General features: G+C 37.4%; 1 protein-coding gene across 1 annotated transcript in view; it reads right to left on the minus strand.

Annotated features, from left to right (window-relative positions):
- Positions 1-22,975, minus strand: part of LOC122796467 (leucine zipper transcription factor-like protein 1) — a 555,892-nt gene that overhangs the window by 171,947 nt on the left and 360,970 nt on the right. Inside the window, exon 2 of the mRNA XM_044064968.1 lies at positions 20,496-20,561. Within this exon, the coding sequence (XP_043920903.1) occupies positions 20,496-20,561 (66 nt within the window). The remainder of the gene's footprint in view (positions 1-20,495; positions 20,562-22,975) is intronic.

A 22,975-nucleotide genomic window follows, 5' to 3' on the forward strand; every position in this document is an offset into this window, starting at 1 on the left:
TCATTAAGTGTAATTCCCCACTTTTCTGCCTAACGTCAGTACTTTTCAGAGGGATTCAGAGGGACACAGCTAACATTTGTTTACTAATCAGGGACATCCCTGACAAGCAGTAACAGTTGGGAAGTATGGCCTCTGCCCTATTCAAATATGCCTGTGTTTATCCTGCTCTGATACTGTGTGGGGTTTGTAAAGTGCTACTGTAACATTATTTCCTGCTAGAATGGCTGGTTCTCTTTTCACAGTCATGTCATGCAATTCCACAACAACTGCTGGTAAAGATCCACAGAACAAGATTTGTGTTATGGCATTCCCATTTTCCTTTTACATTCATTCATTGTAATGCATGATATATTTATTACAGCACTAACTTGTTGTATGTCTACTGTGGCTTAGTGGTACTTCATGCAGTGTAGTGTGTCCAGGGTTCGAGACTGACAGAGGTGTTTTACTTTACTGCTCAGCAGAAAAAGGGCCCTGCCATGCAGAGTGACTAAGGCACTTTTAAGCAGTTGTAAGCACGACACTTAGCAATACTTAGCTAAGGGCACACAAGCGCACACTCACGCAAACCTGCTAACTACTGCTTAAAAGTTCTTACTCCCGCTAACCCCTGCACTCATTTCTTTAAAAGAAAAGAAAATGGGGAGATAGGAAAGTGGTGAAAAAGGGGCACAAAGAGGGAAAGACAGTAGGGAAAACAGCTTGGGATGTGCAGGACTGGTGTAGGGAAGGTCCATAGCTGCCCATTTCTTTAACAGCAACAGCTGTGCATATACTTTTAATTTGGAGGGAATTTTGAAACCTTACACCCCTGAGAGAGGGGTGAGAACAATGAAGTATGTTGTACTGCCAATTGAATTTCAATGTCTGTGTCCGGCGGACATTTGTGTAAAATGGGCATCTATGTATGGGGCGTGATTGCCTATTTTTTTTTTTCAGGTGAGAGTGGAATGTGAGGTAGACGAAGTAGGTACGTTGTGGGAGATAGGTTGGGGAGGTAAACAGGCAAACACGACACATACAGGGGCGGAATATGACACATGGGGTGGGTGAACACAACTGACGGAGAAGGATGCTTGGAAATCGCAAGCCCATGAGCCCACAGATGGTAACAGTAGAACTGAGATCCCCACCCATGGGCAGTCATCACTGCACCTTCACAGCCCAGAGGGTGGCTGTGCTGGGGGCTGCGTAGGAGGGGCAGGCTCACCCATGAGTCGCGCCACTCTTGCCTCAAGCTGGCGTAGGGGATCAGCGACTGAACGCTGGATCTCCCTACGCACCACAGCCCGGACCCTTCGGAGGGTGACAGGTGACCCTCCTCCACCCACGCTTGCATGGGGCAGATGAGCCCCATCCCCTGCAGTGCTTCCACCCGAAGGTGGCACAGGACCAATGGAGGAGGGGGGCCCGGGCTGGGCAATGGATCTGCTGGTGCCAGGTGCAATTGCCAGCTGAGGAGGGACAGGTGGGTCCGCTGGAACCGGCCTTCCCATATGTTCTGTGTTTAGGTGTATTTAATGACAACATAGACAACAGCATTCCAAATTAGTTGTAACAGCATGCAGCAATATTCCCACTAACCCAACACACCAGGGTTCCAACAGTTGAACAGCAAGCATAACACATGCATATATTGAACGACAGTGGACATTCCAACAGCATGCAGGAATGATTGGTGGCAACAGGCCACCAAGATTGTGGTGTTTGAACAGGGCACATGCATCAAAGTAAATGCAGATATTTATAGAACAATAGGACATATGTCCCAACAAATGTTTTGAGATTAGACATACCCATTGAGGTGTGGAATTGCATTGTTTATGCACATACAGTAGGGTGTAAAAAGATACCTCCATTAACATCTTATATGTACTTATAGTTTACACTACATTCCTATTGACTGCAGGTGTACATCCCCTACATGTATTATTACACTAGGCAACATGTTTTAGGTTGTGTAATGGGTTTGGCTAGTTCATTATATACCTGACCTATATCTGACATACTAACTGTCCAGGATGCAGATGTTACTGCTACGTATTTATATATTTTATTTATATTTATATATCTACATATCTGGATGTGTTCACATGACATTTTCAGTTATATTTCTACAGCCCCCTACATTTCTAGCAGCACACTCACATTTCTGGGGAACACATTAACAAGCTACTCGTGTGCCAGATTTACCTATGCATGCAAGCCATTAACCAACCGTTGAGGACTGTATATATGCTTCACAGCTAGTGGCACTCCCTTCATCCATTTTATATGGGACTGCCCAACCGTGGGTTGACAGCGCTTAATACAACAGTACTATTTATATAATGCAAGAGTACAACAACATTTCAAAGTAAGTGACACGGACACACTCCAGGTATTATACCTTTATTAATTACATTATACACTTTTCTAGAGGCTCTCTTATTTATTTGATATTACAGTGCATGCAGAAGACTTATTGAAGACATATTATACCTTTATTAATAGGTTACAACACTCTTTTTCAGGCTCGCCCAGTTATTTTATATAACAGTACATGCAGAGCTATTATTCAGGCTTATTTTACCTTTATTAATGGGTTACAACACTCTTTTTCTGGCTCTCTCACTTATTTTATACAACAGTACATGCAGAGAAATTATTCAGGGCATTTTATGGCTTTATTATTGGGCTACAACACTTTTTTTCAGGATCTCTCACTTATTTTATATAACAATACATGCAGAATAATTACTAACCTGCCTGGTGGTACAGCCTTAGCAGCCTATCTGCATAGGCTTGCTGATTTGCAGCACGGACACCTGCAGCTGTGAAGTAAATGAAGGGATATTGAGACATACCTATCCATTATATAGACTACAATAGCATTTCTTACAAGCTTCATTCCATGTATGTAGTAGTGGGGCATCTTGCGTGTCATGGGCCTCCTGTATCCATCGGTTCAGATGGTCCTGCTTCCATCTCTTCAGGTCTGCATGGTGGTGACGGACCTGCTCACCAGTCCGAGGGACACTTGTGGCACTGGTGAGATCATGAGCTAACTGGTTCCAAGCCTCCGCTTTGTACTCCGTCCCTTGAAACTTGCCCTGCAGGAGTCTTGACTCATGATGGTGGACAAGGAGCCAAACCATGTATTTTGACTCCTCGATGCCCCCCGTTGTGCTCAAAAGCGAGTACCCTCTCCAGCACCAGCCATTCTGACTGCAGATGGGAGCTACAATCAGTTATGGTGAGTATTCCCGCCTATGGAGCTTAAATATGCCTCATTTCCCGCACTTATTTGTGATTGGCCATTTTTGAAAATTCTCAGCTAACAGCAAACCTGCTTAGCAATGGTTAAACTTCCATTTATAAGTATATGTATGTTAACAGTGCATGTTGATGCTAAGCTGTCATGGCTTAGTGGTTCAGTACTTTGATTATGGTGCACAGTGTCCCGGGTTTACTACTGTCCAGACAGGCTAGAGGGTGTGGCTGTGTTTAGGCGACTTTGCTCAAACTTGCTCTATGTTGCTCCACGTTGCCCGACGGTGCGCTGGTTAGCGCGGTGTGCAGCTCCGCGCAAACCTATTGCGCTAGGTAAAGTGCTGCTTAGCTATGGGCAACTATATTGCGCTAGGTAAAGCGCTGCTTAGCTATGGGCAACTATATTGCGCTAGGTAAAGCGCTGCTTAGCTATGGGCAACTATATTGCGCTGGGTACAACACTGCTTAGCTATGGGCAATTATATGTCAATATCCTTAATGCTGCTCACCTTCTTATATTTATATATATACATTTTGTTCACTAATACATAGGCCATTTCAATGCTTTTTACTAAAATTTCATTCATATAAGTCAGGAATTATTTTATATACTAATTTAAAACATAAAATAGAAAGGGGAGTGGTGAGATTAGAACCAGGAATGCCTCCTCTTTGTGCGAAGGCTCTACCACTACGCTATTGCTATTTGGCTTAATTTGCATAAACATTTCTTATTATGCTATTCAATGTCGAAATTGCTAACTGTAGCTAAGCAATGGGCACACACGCACAAACACGCGCAAATATGGGCAGCTATATAGGGAGTTATAAAAAAAATAGTTTACATTTTTTTAGTATGTGGGGATGTGTAGTGTACGCTATGTGTACATTTCAGTGGACTCGCTCATTGCACTTGTCATTTTCACATTTATATGGTTGCAGGGGCGTGGATATTTGGACTGCTCGGCAGTCCGACACGCCCCCCCTGCAGTCTTACACGCTCCGTGTTAGCCTTCCATTTGAGTCAGTGCCCCCTCATGCATATGCATGACGTGCTGACGTCATACTCTTAGACGGCAGTCTCCGAGTAAGACTTAGTCTTACAGGGAGGATTAATGAATCCCCCCATATGTTTTCCAGAATGTAAACATGTCAATTATTTATTTCATCACTGTGTCCCATTGTTGCTGTATATATTCATTTTTCCCAAATTTTACTCCTAACACATCTGTATTCCTATCATTAAATTCATCACCTCCTATTGCACCTTTAAACCCAAATCCTTTGCTTTTTTCTTTGTTTATATCTAATCAAATTCTTCCTAACACTACACCTAATTTAACATTTGTTCCATCCATAGTGTATTCTTTGTAATTATTACTATATCATCTGCCTAAGTGTGCATTATTGGCAGTTGCACTTCTTTAATCATTCTATACCATCCATTTCTTGACATTTTGTTAATTTCAATCACTATTATATTCATAACCAATGAAACAATTATACTACTAGCTGAACACTCTTGTCTTATTCCACATTCTATTTTTATTTATCCTCCTATATATCCAATCACATTTAATTTCACATATTTTTTTCATACACAGATTTAATTACACTTACAATTTTCTCACTTATGTTGTATGTTTTCAAAATCCCCCATAATGATTTATGCTGCATGTTATCATGTTTTTACATCTCCTATCATTACTTTTGTCTCCACTTTATTATTGATAATGTCATCAGTTACCTCTCTTATTAGCCATAGTAATTCTTGACTACCCTTTCCTTTTCTTCCAAACATATTTTCATTAAATACTTTTTCTATCTTACATTGTAATCTTTTAACAATTATTTTCATAAATGTCTCTTTTTTAATATAAATTTTATTATTCCAGTACTTATTTATTTATATTTAATCCCAGTTTCTAACCATTCATTCATTACTTCAATAAACATTCCTTTCTGCCAATCTTCCATTTCTTTATATATGTTATATTCAATTCCATCTATTCCTCATGCAGAATTTGTATTAATATATTTCAGGATGTCATTTCATTTGATTATATTTATTACTTTTTCTAGATATTCATTATCTTTTTTGTTTATTTTTTCCCCATCATAGCTTTTGTCTATCTTCACCTCTTTCTTAACAAATAGAATACATGCTCTTTAATAATTTCATACATTTATTTTTGATCTTTAATTAATTTACCTTTCTCATCCTTTGATTCTCTTATTATCTTTCCTTCTTTCATTATTTTACTCAAATAAGGTGCTACCACTTTTTTTTTTTCTTTGTAATAAATATTTTTGTTTGTATGACAGACTGTGGACCTTAATCTGATTCATTTACACAATTATTTTTCCTTGTTGTAAATTTTTTTCTCTTTCCCTAATACATCCTTAAATATTTCTTGACTCAGCATCTTATATTTTTCTTTTTACTTCCTTCTTTTCTTACCTACACATTCTAAGAATACCTTTTTATATTTTCTTTAAACTGTATCCACCATACCGTCCAAGTTTCGTATAAATCTGTCATATCTATATGTTGTTTTCAGAATGCAATCAGTTTCTTTCTTTCTACTGAATCCAATTGGTTTTCATTCATTCTTTTTCTACCTTTTCCTATCTCAATATAGCCTTCGTTTTCTTGTATTTTCATCCAGATTGCTATATAATCAGAAAATCCATTATACTTCATTCCTTTTTAACTTTTAAACTTTTTGACAACAAAAATTAGTCTACCTCAGTTTTTATATCATTTCTCTTATATTTCCAATGTTTATTTTCCCATAACTTTAACTTAACTTACCACTCCTCATAACTTTCATAACTATTTTAACATCATAATTATTCTTTTTTTCTCTTATGTTACAATTAAAATCACCTGCTATTATTATATTTACACATACATAGTTAAGTATATTTTTAACATGTTTTCCCTTTCTTTTTTTGTAATGTATGCATATAAAGTTATGATTCTATATACATACTTCTTTGATCTTAAGCATAGTATTGTTATTTTTACCCATTTCAACTAGTGTAACATCTATTATACCATGACCCCCCCAAAACGTGCATGCTGATTGGCCAGCGTGCACATTGTAAATCGAGTTATACTAATGGAAAAAGGTCCGGTCGCCCGGACTTTTTTCCATTAGTATAACTCTACTTTTAAAACACTGTCTCGCTATGTTAAATGGGTTTAACATAGGGACACAGCTTTAAAATAAGCAACGGAGATCTCCGTTGCTTATTTTAAAGCTGTCTCGCTATGCTAAACCCATTTAACATAGCAGACGTTTAAAAAGCAACGGAGAAAGCAAGATCTCCATTGCTTTTTTTACTGTTCGCTATGTTAAATGGGTTTAACATGGCGAGACAGTTTTAAAATAAGCAACGGACATCTCCGTTGCTTATTTTAAAACTGTCTCGCTATGTTAAACCCATTTAACATAGCGAAACAGTAAAAAGCAACGGAGATCTTGCTTTCCATTGCTGCCCACAGCTCTGATGTACTGCGCGGGCGCAGTACATCAGAACTGCAGCGGATGCCAGACATCTGCGGAAGGGCAGTAAACAGGCATTATACTATGCCATTATTTAAGAAAAGTAATAGTTTCTTTTCTTAAATAATGTCATGGTATAATAGCAATAACCCACTTCTGGGTGTGGGTAATGCTGTATTTACCCATGGTTGGCTTTGTTTGGTCACTCGGGCCCTCGGGACCAAACCATGCCAACCGTGGTAAATCAATTACCCACACATGGTTATTGCTATAATATTGTAATGTCTTTTTGACATAATACAGATATGCCTGAACATGTTTCTTTACCTATGTCCCAGATAACATTCCCATTCCAAAGTTTTTCTCTTTGTGTTCTTTCTTCTTTTATTAATAATCTTATGGCCTCTAATAGTATCACTTCAGCCTCTATTCCAGCATAGCATTGTAATATACAAATTCTCCTCTGAATGTTTTTCAAACTGTTTACATTTAAAGTCATAGTAAAGTTCTTATCCTTTGCTTTTTTATTTTCTCTAAACATTATGTTTTTTAATTTTCTTTTCCCTAACCTTTTCTCTATAGAATTCTTTTTATGTTCTACTCTATACCATTCAGATTCTTCTTCACTGGTCTTATCTGTTTTTTTTCTTTTCTTTTATCTTGTTCTTTACCTTTGTGCATGATCTCTACATTAATTTCCTTTTGCTGTACTTGTTTTTCTATGACCATTTGTTCTATCTCTTCCTCCTGTATACTTATATTTTCATTTTCTTGTATATCTAGTTTACATTCTTTGTGAAAGTCCTGTATTACCACATTTCCTGCATTTTAAATAACATTTTTTTTGCATTATGACCTGTATTACTACACAAGTAGCATTTTTTCTTATCACATGCCTTAATTACGTGATCAAAAATAATAAGTCTTTGGTTGCCCTCTGTATCTCACAAAACCCCTATTACCATGAACATTAATAATACTTGGTATAAGTAACACATTGTCATTTTAGATTTTTAATATAACTCCACACTCCCACCCCTCAGTCCAAAGTTCTCTTTCATCATAACCTTTCACAGTGTTCAAAACATCCTTACAAATAGCTAAAAAGTCATTTTAACCCTGCGGGTTCAACTTCAGTTCTAAATTGAACCATTATCCTTTTTTTTTTTTTTTTGTCTAAAAAATAGCTGCATAACATATTCTGTCCAGGGATACATATTCGTTCTCTGTTCATATTTTCTATAAAGTTTTCCATGTGTTGTCCATTATCAAAAACTAAATCACAAAATGTTTCCTTATTAATTAGAATAAATGCTTTTACCTCCTTTGATGTTACACCTAATGGTGCAATCAACGTGTCCCACACTTCATACCTGTCTAGCCCTTTGTCCTTTTTACTGCTTATTCTGACAGTGTTTCTTCTCTTCATTTCTTTATTTTCTTCTTTTCTTCCTTCCCCTTCTTTAACTGTTTCGCATATGTTTTTTCACTGAATCCATCTCTTTTCTCTTTTCTAATCTTTCCATTATATTGCTCCATGATGCTGCAGCACTGTTTTCTGGCTCACTTTGACTAACCAACTGTTCCAAATAACCATCCCGCAACCCTTCAGACTGAAGGATTGTAATAATACATCAATCCTGCTGCTCCATCTCACCCTCAAACAACCACCATTGATAAAGCTCCTCTGAATCAGGCCCCATCTCCTCCTGTACATTGACTTGTTGCTTTCTTTTCTCTCCCAGTAGGGACTCACTCTCTGCTTTTGCCAAATTTGTTTCTCCATTTGGCAGTAATTCTGCCAACTCAATATCCTTTTCATACTTTCGCCAACATTTGCACTATCAGTACACTGGACTACATTTTCCATGCCACTGGGGTCTCTCCAGGCTGCCTTCATGCCTGGAACAGAGACAGAACTGGATGCACCACCATCAGCTTCATCTCCCTGCACTGAAGAGTATTTTTTTTATTGATATATACATTATATATGATGTACGTATTTACATTTACATCTATTTACAAATCTCCATGCATTATAAACTTCTGTTTAAGCCTTACCCCCACTCTTTTATCCACAACTAAAGCATTATTTTCTTCATAATCTTTGTCAAAGTCCATTTTCCATTGTATTTAATTTCATTTAGTCTCTCGTTCCATATAGTTCATGAAACATAAAATATTATTCTGTCCATTCTCTTCACTTCTTCCTGTTTTTGTGCACCATCAGGGGCAGCCCATGATATTGGACTGCCCTCCCAGGTGTAAAACAAAGAAGAAAGACCCCAGCTGTAGAAGAAAGAAGAAAAAAACATTTAAAAAGAAGGACAAAAATCGTGGACCTTCGCGCATGTGCACTCGCGGCATTTCTGACATCTAGACTGCTGCTGAACCAGTCCGGAGCATGCACAGAGCTCCCGACTGATTCAGCAGCAGTCCGGATTGCAAACACAGCAGTCAAGAGCATCCCAGAAGTCTATGCAGTTAGGTACAACTTGCATAGACTGTAAAGGGATTGGACTGCAACGTCCACAGGCTGGCCTGCTCTCGCAGGAAGCAAGGACGTCACCACAGGATCAGTGATGTCCACAGGAGCTAACAGAAGGTCCTAGGAGCATAGCAAGTGGAAATATGGAGCTATACAGCACAATGAAGGCCCTGGACCCAGGTAAGTGTGTGTGTGTGTGTGTGTGTGTGTGTGTGTGTGTGTGTGTGTGTGTGTGTGTGTGTGTGTGTGTGTGTGTGCACGTTAGTGCATGTGGGAGTATGGGTTAATATGTGCGTGTGTGTTATATTTTGTCCCTTTTCAAACTTTTCTGTTTTTCTTATTGGTATGAAAAAAGGCTTCTGTTTTGTTATTCATATAAAAAGGGTAAAGGTAATCCCTCCCTTTTGCAAATTTTAATGTAAAAATTTCACAATGGATTAAACTATTTCAGTGTATCAAACTCCTTAACCAAATGTGTTGGTAGGTAAAAAGAATACAAGCAAGGCAGGCATTGCAAAGTGGTAGTGCACTTCCAAAACAGGATAGCCTGGTGTTAAGTAATCAATGTAAGCCGTATTTACTTAAAAACTAACATGTACCTATGTTGGCAAATGCATGCATATTCAGGGTGAAAAGTAGAAGCATCTTTGGGTACCCCTTCCTGCTGTTAAGTTGTGATGGCTTTGATTTTTCTTTCACAGAGAATTAGGAAGAGGACTGATCTCAGTAATTTCCTGGATTCAGCTGAATTAATTTGCAAAGCTCTACCTGCTGTTGGCCAACCAAAGAATATATAGTACTGATATGGTAAATATCAGTAATTCTGTATATGCTTTGGTTTCATTTATTTCAGTTTTCTACCTCCTACTTCTAACTATAGCATGACAGCAAGAAACATAAGAACTGTGCCAAGTAAAACAGACCTTCAAATTTAATGAACTATACCAGCTGGGTGTGCCCTTCCTACCCTTTTTTTTATTTTGCCTTTGTTTTAATGGTGTTTTATTATTCTTCTGATGTTTCCTAACAGTGTGCATTAGTACCCAGTTTGTATTGTTTTTTCTGCAAAGTCTTCATTTCTTTCCCATCACTAAGTGTTGAAAACTGTAAAATTTGTAACCTTCTTGCAGTGAAACGTCTGTTTGATGCATTGTTCACCCAAGAGAAATTAATATTCTAAGTCTGATCATACAACAGAACAATTGTCATTGTGTGTTTGTTTAATATGTCCTTGGCTATTAGTGAAATGGGCCGTGGTTACCTCTTGCACCCCTCCCTTGATGTGCGGCAAGGAACCGCATCCAAATACTGCCCACGACTGGTTTAGGGAGAGATCAGAGGTTTGAGGAGGGGAGGCAGATATTGAGTTTAGGGAGCAATAGGGAGTTTAGGTTTAGGAAAGGAAGGGAGATTTAATTTAGGGTGCAATCAGGACTTTAGGGTTAGTGAGGAGAGGAGGATTATAGGTGAAAGGATTGATTAAGACATTACAGTTAGAGAGGAAGAGAATCTTGGTTTAGGGAGCAATGAGAAACTTTAGGGTTAGGATCAGGGTTCTGGTAGGGATATATTATATAGTGTGTTATGTATGATGTTACGTAGTTGTGGGGAGTTGTACAATCAAAACTACAGCCTATGAACATTATCAGCTGTGCAAGTTGTAGTTGGGATATGGCCAAATTTGATGCTAGTCCCAGTAAGCAGAACAAGGTTAATTACCAACTCTTCATCAACAATACTAACAGATGTTTTTTGTCTATATATTTTTTTTAATTAGAGTTAATATTATGTAGAAGTTGGATAGTTTAGTTGTGGGATTCTAATATTTGTAAACTTGTTCCCAGTTTATAAGTTGTAGCTTTTATACCCATGTGATTTTGCTTGTCTTAGTTATGGTGCATATAGGAATGATCCTGGGTGCTTACTTTTTTTTTTCTCTCTAGAGATAATTCAACAGTGATTGCTTAGTATGAAATGAAATATCACTAGCACAGATAATTTATCTGCAATCCTTGTGATGCCAGTTTCAAAGAGGGTACATTTATCTCTTGTGGGATATGGTCTACTACCTTCTCAGAAACAGCTGTGTTAGGTTGATTAATATTTCCCCTGGTATGTTGCTATGTTAAATCACTTTTGCACTCAAGGTTTAAGCCACCCACAATTACTGTTAAACACCTTTTGGTATGTGACAGCACATGGTTTATGGTTTATTTCATTAGTCTGTTTTTGTGGTGAGATATAGACTGATGCTATGAAAGGCTTTGTTTTATCCCCATGCATTGCCTGTATTAGGGTCTACTTTGGACTGGAGTTGGAAGAAGTATTTGTGGTTGTTAGGGTGGCATTGAGTTAGCTTTCTTTTCTACTGGCATTATGATCCGTTATTCTATTTTTTTTCCCAGGACAGTTGTCTGTGTATATGCAATATCTTTTTGTATGTCTGGTGACATCCAACTACCATTTTTTAGCCATAATTCTGCTAAGGTAATTATTTTGTCATTGTTGATTGAGAGCCATAAATCCAGTTGTTCCCATTTGTTATTCAAGCTTGTTGTATTCATTTGTGTATTGGTTTAGCTGTTGTAGCCTCAAAGTGGGACAGGTGACATATAAGTAGTGTGAGGGGTTTAACCTGTTAATACTCTTTTGGGTTACATTATGTGGTCTATAGTTTAGTTGTATGTCCCCTGCTTGATAGGAGTAGTAGGCGAAGGTAAATCTGTATGATCTATCTTGTATGTATGTGTGTAAAGGTAATGCCCAAGTTGTTGTATACTGGTGGCTAGAGAGAACACACGGTGGTGGGTAGAGAATACCTCAGGCTTGAGCCCTCTACCTTGGTTGCAGGTGGCAAGGACCTGAATTCCCTACCCACCACCATTTGTAAAAAAAATTGCAGATTTTTGCCTCATATTTGGTCTGCTCTGTTCCTCATAAAATCTGTGGTTGCTGTATTTTTGTTATTTTATGCAGTTTGTAGTGCAGTGGTGCACTGGTAGCATTGTTGCCTGACAGCTGCACGTTCTCTGGTTTGATTCTTGGCTGGGGTGCATTAGCTTTTATTCCAAGTCAGACTTTCCTGGTTAACAAATGTTAAATAAATAAAAATAACAGGCATTTGAATTTCAGACTTCATATTCTTCAGAAAGTACACAGTAACACAAAACCTTTTATTCTAGCAATTTTCTAAGTTTATAACACTGGTATTTGAAATTTGTCCCTATTTTTGGGACTGTATTCCCCCATTATTGGCTTCGTCCAGGTTTTCTGTGCTAAGGTTGAGAGCTATGGTGAGGACTGAATTCACTGAATATGTTTGGGGGCTGTATTCCCCCATTACTGGCTTTGTCTATGTGTTTTTTTTTGCTAAGAGGTTGAGAGCTATGGAACTGAATTCGCTGAATATGTTTGGGGGCTGTTTTCCCCCATTATTGGCTTTGTTTAGGTGTTTGTGCTAAGAGGTTGACAGCTATGGTGAGAACCAAATTCACTAAATGGTAGCCATTTAAGTTTAAGTCTTCCTCGCTTTCACAAAACAGATAATTTGGCATAGTGATATACTGCGCTGACTGTTTTGCACAGGGTCCTGGGTTCAATACTTGGCAGTGAAATGTATGGTGGTAACACAGCATTTTATTCTAGCAACTTTCCAACATTATACAAGCAATGTTTAAAATGTATCCCTGTTTTTTTGGCTTTTGTCCCCCCCCCAATAAATTTTGGCTTTTTTCAGATTTCTTGTGCTGCAAAGTTCAGAGATATAGCTGAGTGTCAAGTAGATTTTATAAGAAGCTGAGAGCTGCAGGGAACAAAAGTTTAGTGCTGCTTATGCTAAGTTTGCTTGCATTGTTAATAACACAACAGGTAGGCTACTTGCTTTTGATGCAGAAGGCTGTGGATTCTACTCACACAATAGGCAGATATATTGCTGATACTGTACTGTGTTATAAAGGGGGTGGATGCTGCAGTCCTTCTTGGTGAAGATACCTAGTAACTATGAACCTTTTATCAGTTTGCTATCCATTCCCTATTGCAATATTACTAGCTTATCAATTTTTTTAATGCAACATAGGCAATTTATTCCTCAAGGGCAATGGGCACTTTATTTGTAGATGAAACAATGAAATATAAAGTTGCTTGATAGCAGCAACCTCTTCATTAGTTACAGATTTCTTTACTGTGGAATTATTTAGATGACTTTTACTTCTTCAGAGATTGTGCATATTTACTGATACTGGTGGATTGTAGAAGTTTGAGTAGACTTTTATGATGGAAATGTTCTGAATTGGTCAGTTTTGTCATTATTTGTGCATGCATTTTGTTTCATTGTTTATTGGAAACATTTTCTGAATTGGGCAGTTTTGTCATAATTGGTGCATGCATTTTGTTTCATTGTTTACTGGAAAAATGTTCAAAACAATAAATTTAAAACGCCCTCTAACAACTGTACTGTATTGTACAAGGAATATAATTTAATACAATCAGGAAGGTGTATCAAAGAGCACATGTATGTTTTGTGTGCAAGGGGCCTATGATTTGAAAACAGCCCAAAGTTAATCTTTATCTGCCACTGGCAAAATGTACTTTCTTTGAATGTAGGTTTCAATGTTGTTTTAATGAATGTGAGTTTCAAGGGCAGAGAAGTTTTAATGCTAAGTCTGTTTTCATTGTGAGACTGCATTGCTTTGTTTAGCAGATGTCGTAATGTTTGTGCTGTAAAATGCAAAATAAAACTTTCAAATGAAGTCCAAATCATCGTAGAAGTAAAGCAGCATGCACATTAGTATTTATGGTAAATGGGGTGAAATAGCCAAATAATGGTTCATTGGAATGGCTGCAGGGGGGAGGCTCCATTCAACCATGATTTTGTGAGGGGGAAAGAAAGCAAACTCAAAGACAGCCCCAGCTGAACTATACATGTCAACTGTCCAGATTTTCACAGAATTAATAGATTTTTGCTTCTTATTTTTGGTTTGTTCCTCATAAAATTTGTGGTTTTCTGGCAAATCATTTAGGAATTAAGTCACTAAATAATGACAGACACTGAGTTTCAGAATTCATAACCTTCAGAAAAATGCATGCTAAAGCAATACCTGTTATATTCTATCAACTGTCTCAGTTTATACAAGAGGAATTTGTAGTACTGTTTATATGTTCCCCCAATATATTTGGCCTTGTCCAGATTTCCTGCATTAACAGGTTGAGAGGTACGTGCAAATAAATTGCTTTATAGCATAAGGCATATCCAAACCTCTCAACTGTCCCTGATTTTCATAACCTGTGCAATAATCCTTTAAGCAATGTATCTTGAGCTTGTTTCTTGTTTGCCTTTCATTTTTTACTTTGATCATGTTTTCCCCATGAAACAAGAAGATAGTTGTTGTCAGGCAGCATGTCTTTTTTGGATAAGAAACATTTTTACAAGTGGGGGTATCACAGAGATTGCTACTTTCAGCATGTTACTTGGTACTTTAATAAAGCTGAATATAAATTATAATTAGAACTGCAGTGCAAGGAGAAGTGGTTTGAGTTGAGTGCTGCTTGTTTTTCTTATACTTGAGTTTGGCATTCCAGTAATGTATTTAAAAAGTAATTTATTTTTTCATGCCTCACACCCTTTTTGCTTCCATCTAGATATTAAGTAAGCTGTCATGCAGCCAATGCATTGAAATATTTTTTTCTTCTACACTTCATTTTGTCTTGATTGGACTCTCATAATGATGGTTTGGCACCCAGGGCAGCGTATTTAATTAAAGTTACAGTTTATGTGGTTTTGAGCATAGCTCCACCTCTTTCTAGGTGGCCACACCCTTTTCCATTGACCCCCCCACCCATTCAGCTGTCTCCTGCAGCCCCCCTTTTATTTGAAATCAACAGCCGCCACTGTGCACCATAATAACCAAATTCTATTATGTACATATTTATTTGCTCAAATTTTAACAAACTTTTTACCCTATTATGTTTACATATTTCTTTCCACAAATTATTAACTCTTTCACAGTTCAAAAACACATGCTCAGTAGTTTCAAACTCTCCACATTTATTATATATTCTATCTTGCTTTTTCTTGTATGGCATATTTGCCTTAACCAGCAATTTTCTAATCGACAATCTCCACAAAAAATCCTTGTATTCCTTAATCTTTTTATAGTTATTATATCTCATTCATTATGTTTTTTTTTCTTATCTATTTCTAAATCTTTCCATGGATCAATTCAATAAAATGTTTTTATAATATTTAAGTAGCATTCCTTTCTATTTTTCTCACATATATATTTTTTTTATTTTCCATAACAGAAGTTTGTTTTGGTACTAATTTCTTTCTTCATTCACAGTGTGTTTACTTCATTTTTTTAACTTCCATTCCTTCCCACAGTTCTTTGTATTTATAATATAGTATCACTTCTATCAAGTTTTTATTTTCCTTCATAATTCCTTTTAATATCTTACATAAAATTAAAGATGCTGCATGTACTATTGGGTTTATTAAACCCAAGCCTCCTTGCTTTTCCTTCATATACAGAATCCCTCTCTTGACTGGACTCAGTCTAGAGTCCTATATAAAACAAAATATAATAATTAGTTCCTTTTCATATGTAATAGGAATCACATTGATGTTAGCAACATAAGCAATTTTTCCTATTAACATGATGTTCCAAAGTGTGCTTTTTCTCTATATGAAAATCTATAATGATTTCCAAAAAAACTGTCATAGCCTTTACTTCTTTGAGTACATTATTGTATTGTTGTTGTTGTCTATATTCACTCATTCCAGATATTATTCCTAATATAGCTATATATTTTTCAATGAACTCAATACCTCCTAGTATACCCTCAGAACCAAATCCTTGACTTTTCTCTTTATTTATACTTTAACCAATTTTTTTTCATTTATATTTAAATACTAATTACTCACTAATCTAGGCATTAACCCCATGTCACAAGGTAGGTTGCTAACTGGCTCACAGATAGAACTCACACTATGAAGGTTGCAGATTCAAAACTGGACTACCACAAGGATCTGTTCTGAATCCCCTTCTGTTCGACATCTACTTCTCAGAAGTTCAAGCTGACCCAAAAGGACTCTGGCTGACCAAGTTTGCAGATGATTGCAAACTGGAAGCCATTATAAAATCCCCAACTGACGTAGACATCCTACAAAGGGGCCTCACTGACAGCAATGACTGGTGCCTGAACCTTGGCCTTAAACTAAATGCCAAAAAATGCATTGTTATTCCCTTTGGGAAAAACTCTGTGGCCATGAACTACCACATCAATAGTGTTCCACTTAACTCAGAAGATGTAATAAGAGATCTGGGAACACAGGTTGATAACAACCTCACCTTTGACAACCACATCGCCACTGTGGTTAGACAATTCTTTTATGTGGCACATCTCATCACAAAGGGTTTCTCATCTAGGAAGAAAGAGGTCATCATCTCTCTCTACTCTTCTCCTACTAGACCTATTATAGAATTCAATGCCCCTTTTGACATGTACCTCACTAGACACCTGCAACAGCTGGAAAGGCCACAAAAATACCTCACCAAAAGGATTCTAGGCCGTAAACACATGCCCTATACTGACAGACTCAAAATACTCCAGCTATACTCATATCATATCTCATACTGCCTCCTTAGAGGCGATCTCTGCTTAACCTACAAAGCCATGTCTGACCCAGAGCTGCTAGACATGCTTCAGCTAAAAAAAAACAATCCCACCATGCCACATGCTCCAGGGACCTCAATCTTGTTACCACATTAAATAGAACATACTGGAGGGATAGGTTCCTTACCCAGAGACTGTCCATGATCTGGAACAGACTCCCCATCCACGTCAAGCAGAGCTTCTCTCTGGCCCTCTTCAAAAGAAGTCTTGACTGCTAGATAGAGGCAATGGGAACTAACATCTGTTGACATGATACTAGGGATTCTTATTGGCTAGGCTTACATAGGCCCCAGAGCCATTAGCCTAGTACACACCTATGCACCTAAATTTTCATTTACTTCTTCCATCCATATTTTATTTTTAACAATTAATACAATATCATCTGCATAATACATGATTGGAAATTGTACTCCCTTCATCATTTTGTATCCACCACTACTTGATATTTTATTAATTTCCTTCATTATTATATTCATAACTAAACGGAAAATTACACTTCTAGCTCAGCACCCATGCTTTATTTCACATTCTATTTTTATTTCTTCCTTAATCCAGCCATTCACATTTAGTTTCACATAGTTTCTTTCATAAATAGATTTTATTACTTGTAATATTTTCTTGCTTATATTATATGGTTGCAAAATTCCCCCAAAAATTTTATATTGAATTATTATCATAGGCTTTACTTATATCTCCTATAACCCTCTCTTCTGCATTTTTATTTATGATATCATCAATTACTTCTCTTATTATCCATAATAACTCGACTTCCTTTTCCTTTTCTTCAGAATACATTCTGGTCATATATTCTATCCATTTTTTGTAACCTTTTTATTATTATTCTCATAAAAATTTTATAATCTGTATTACTCAATGTTATAGGTCTCCAATTTTTTATCTCTTTATTTCCTTTTTTAAATATAACTTTTATAACTCCTGTACATATCTCTTTTGCTGTAATTCTAGTTTCTAACTATTCATTCATAACTTCTATAAAAATTATTTTTTGCCACACCTTCATTTCTTTATACATACCATATTCAATTCTGTCCAGTCCTGTTGCAGAATTTATAATATCTTTTGAATTTTATTCAGTTCTTTCATAGTTGTTTTTATTTAATTTTTCACCTTTATAAATTTGTTCTATGTTTTCTTCTCTTTTAATAATTCCAATACATATTCTTTAATTATTTTGTATATTCCTTCTTGCTGTCTTATTTGCTTACATTCCTTATTTTTTAATTCTCTTATTAGTTTTTCTTCTTTTATTATTTTACTCAAATATGGTGCTACCTCCTCTTTCTTTCTTGTAAACAATATTTTTATATAACAAGTTGTTAATTTTAATTTGATTCATTTTATATATTTCTCTTTCTTTTTTATAAAAGGAATTTTTCTTCTCTAATAAGTCTCTGAATGTTTCTTGACTTAATTTCTTATATCTCTCTTTTTCCTTTCTTCTTTTCTTCCTTATGCATTCTAAAAACAAATTTTATATTTCACTTTAAAATTAAGCCACCTCTTTATCAGTCACTTCTTTTTGTACATTTTCTTGTATAACGCATTCTTCTCTTTTTTCTGTATAACTTCATTTTCATTTTCTTGCACATTCATTTCACATTCTAGCCATGAATGACCAGTATTGCTACATGTTTTGCATTAAATAACATCTTTTTTATCACATTCCGTTATTAAATGATCATTTTTTTCCACAAAAATAACATGTCTTTGGTTGATCCCTGTATTTCTCAAAACTCCTATTACCACAAACATTAATAATACTAAGTACATGAAGGACATTATCATTTCCATTTTCAGTATTACTCCACATTCCCACTCCCCAGTCCATAGTCCTCTTTCATAATATGTTTCTGTAGTGTCCATGTTTTATGGGTCGATATCACTTCATTGAAAACTCATTTAATTGAAGCTTAATTCATTGACACTTATTCACTGAAAGCTCACTTCACTGAAAACCCATTTCACTGAAACTCATTTAGTTGAAAGGTATATATGGTCTTTTCTCCACTGATGTGCGATCCTAGAGTCAGTATATAAAGTAAGGGGGAGTGTGGAGGCCTCCCACATTGGGGGGTGTGGGGGGCGTAGCACCCCACATATTGTAAATATTTTAAAACATATAGATGGATACTTACAAGTGTAATGAAAGAATTCTTCCAGAAGACAACATATAACTAATTTATGTGAGGGGCTTTTCCCCCACCCCCTTACTTTATATACTAACTCCAGGATCACACAACAGTGGGGAATAGGCCATATATACCTTTCAATGAAATGAGTTTCAGTGAAATGGGTTTTCAGTGAAGTGAGCTTTCAGTGAATTGGGTTTTCAGTGAAGTGAGCTTTCAGTGAATATGTGTCAATGAATTAAGCTTCAATGAAATGAGTTTTCAATTAAATGATATAGACCCACGTTTTACATATAATTAACAAATGTTCTTTCAGGTCTTTTGCTTCAACTTCAGTTCTAAACTGGATAGTTATTCTTTTTTTGTTTGTCTGTAAAAAGCTTGCAGCACATATTCTGACCATGGATAAATATTTTTCTTTTGTTCATGTGCATCCAAAAAATTTTCTATGGGCTGCTCAGTCTCAAATATCAAGTCAATAAAAGTTTGTTTATTAATTAAAATATATGCTCTTACCTCTTTTGCTTAGAAACCCAGATGTGCTATGACTGACCTCATACCTGTCCAAACTTTCTTCTTTTTTTAATGCTCACATGTACTATAAACTTCTTTTTTGTTTTTTGTTTTTATTTCTTCTTTCTTCTTTGTTCCTTCTCCAACAGTTTACGCATAAGTTTTTGCTCTGGAACTTTTTCTGGCACAGTCTATTATTCTCCTTTTTCTTCTTCTATGTTTTCCATGATGTTGCTTGTTGCTCCATGAAATTGCTGCTCCATTTTCTGGCTCACTTTGGTTTACCATTTCTTCCAAATAATCATCCTGCAACCCCCCCTCCCCAATTGGAGGGTTGTAATTATGCATTTTTCAGTGGTAACTGTCTCTCCTTCAAACAATCTCCTCTGAAGGTTTTCCTCTGAGTTCATCTCTGTTTCAGCTGAAATCTCCTTTTCCTCCAATGTCACTGTTTTTTCTGTACCCATATCATCAAAAGAACTTCTGATATCAGTTCTACCATTTGAACTAAATTTTCAGCAACTTTCACTCCAGTTTCAGCAAAAGCTGAATCAGTCATGTTTTCTCACTGTTCCTCCTGGCTGCTTCCACACCTGGGCAGGAAACAGGAAGTCAGGATGTGTAGCACACAAACTCTACCCCCGACTACCAAGAATAGAGGAAGTCCCCTGATGCTCCAGCCAAATTTACCCTAGTCATTATTAACATCATCTCTGGTTTCCCCCTGAAAAGAGGCTACTAGCCTAGTGGGACTAACCAGGTCGACAAAAGATTGAATAAAAAATACAATACAATAGATTACATAAAACATTCACAATGAAAGGCAGTCATTATTTTTTAACACTTTACAACATTTATATTAAAATAAATACTTAATAAAATTAAATGTGCTTGGAAAATCCACTTTACCTGAGCCTCTAAAGTCTTGATTCTGTTCTTTAGTTTCTCATTTTCTGTCTGCAGATGAAAGATTTCCTACAAGAAAATAAAACTTATACATTATACCACAAAAACCCACAATCTAGTCACAAAATTTGTACTTTCAAGAAGTAATTCCTTAACAGTCAAACTAATATTTGCCATTTTCCATTTCTAAAATAATCAGATTTGCTTTGTCAGTCTCACTTATAAAAAGAAGTTATGTACCTACCATAATGTTCCATGTTAGTTGTCTTCATCTCGCCTTCTTTCTTGCTGGTTGGGATTGGAGCCGATCCTCGGCTCTGACTCGGCCATCTTCTATAGCTCGAGAGCTGTTTACTGGCTCGAGGCTACCCCTTATCCCATGATACCTAGCGATAGCTACCCAGATCTCATTTGAAATAGCTAACCCTAGCCATAGCTAGAGAATGAACCTCTCCAAACAAAATGTTGAGCACACCTGACATGCTCTCTAAATCAGTAGAGGAAACAACCAGAGAACACTCAGCCAGTGAAACTTGAACTCCTCTCAGTCCAATAGGACAGGGGGATGAAGGGTGGGACACAAGAAAGAAGGTGAGATGAAGACAACTAACATGGAACGTTATGGTAGGTACATAACTTCTTTATGTTAAGTTGTCTATCTCGCCTTCATTCTTGTTGGTTGGGACATTGTCCCTAGCACCTATAATCCTGGGCAGCTCATTGGAACAGACTTTTCAGAGCAGTGGAACCAAAGTTAGCTCTGCTCCTGGAGACCATATCTAGCTTGTAATGAGAAATAAAGGTATGAGGGTTTGCCCACGTAGCAGCTGCAAAGACAGAGTCCATGGGCAACCTACACTGGAAGGCTACAGAGGTGGCCAAAGCCCTTGTAGAATGACTTTTTGGTTTGATAGATAACTCTTTGTTTCTCAGTTGATAGATGGAGGTAATAATGTGAGACAACCACCTGAATAAGGTCACTTTGGAAACTGGGAGACCTTGTTTGCCCAGAGCATAGGAAAGGAATAGTTGGTCCGACTTCCTTATTTCCTTCGTCCTATGCAGGTAAAAATGAAGTTGTCTATGAACATCCAACTGATGTAATTTGTATTCTGCCTTGTTGGTGTGGTTGGGAAAAAACACAGGTAGTCTATAGATTGGTTTAAATTATTTTCTGAGCAGACTTTCGGAAGGAAAGAGGGATTAGTCCTCAGAGCAACCCTGTCCTTATGAAAAACTAAGTATGGAGGATGGACACATAGTGCCTGAAGTTCAGAAATGTGTCTGGCTGAAGTAATAGCTACCAGAAAGAGAGATTTCCAAGATAGAAACTTAATGGAGCAGGACGCTGCAGGTTCAAAAAGGGGCAAAATTAAGGAGGTTAGTACCAAATTTAGGTCCCAAGGAGGAGGGGGATCTCTCACTGGGGGTTTAAGGAGAGTAGTCCCTCTTAGAAAAGCTTTACATAGCTTATGAGACATGAAGTTTGCATTAGACAACCCAACATAAAGTTTGAAATGGCCACTAATTGAACCTTGATTGTAGCAGAAGCAGACCCAGAATGAAAAAGTTCTGCTAGGAACTCCAAGATTTTGTGGACTGGGGCTGAAAAGGGATCTATGTTCCTAGCCTCTGCCCAACAAGAAAAACGTTTCCATTTGCTAGCATAAGTCCTTCTAGTGGTGGACTTGTGCGAGGAGACAATAATTTCACGTACGGCCGGGGAAATGCTGGGAAGCCTGGCTAAGGTTGGAAGTGGAGCAACCAAGCTGTGAGCTGGAGTGTTTGGAGGGATTAATGCAGCCCGCCTGACTGATGAATCAGTAGGTCTGAAATCGGATCCAGAGTCCAGGGCTGATCGAGAAGGTAATGGTGCAGGAACAGAAATATCTGTCGAGGCCAGTAGGGGGCAATGAGGATCATTTTGCAACCCAATGATATTGCTTTCTGTATAAGTATCGCTATCAGGGGAAATGGAGGGAAGGCATAAAGAAGTCCCTGAGGCCAGTCGTGGACTAGAGCGTCTCTGGGTGTGTGACCTGGAAGCGGAAGAAGGGAGAAGTAGTTGCTGCATTTGCTGTTGAAGGGGGTGGCAAAAAGATCACAGCAAGGCTGTCCCCATTTGTGGAAGAACAGATCCGCAACTACCTGATTCAGAGACCACTCGTGAGGCATGAGAATAGCTCTGCTGAGCCTGTCCGCTATGACGTTGGACCTTCCAGGGATGTGCATCACTATCAGAAATCGTTGGGAGGAAAATCGCCCACTGCCAGAGTCTGAGTGCTTCTCGACATAGGGGGTAGGACCTGGTTCCGCCCTGCTTGTTGATGTACCACACCAGTGACATGTTGTCCATTTGAATTGCAATGGTCCCAGAAGGGAGAGAGTCCTGAAGAGCTTGCAACACTAGGAGCACGGCTCTCATTTCTAGGACGTTTATATGCACGTGAGGCTGCCAAGTGCCTTGGACTGTCCTGCCCTGA

The sequence above is a fragment of the Protopterus annectens genome, chromosome 3.part0 (assembly GCF_019279795.1).
Source record: "Protopterus annectens isolate FY-2018-M chromosome 3.part0, PAN1.0, whole genome shotgun sequence".
Taxonomy (NCBI): domain Eukaryota; kingdom Metazoa; phylum Chordata; order Ceratodontiformes; family Protopteridae; genus Protopterus; species Protopterus annectens.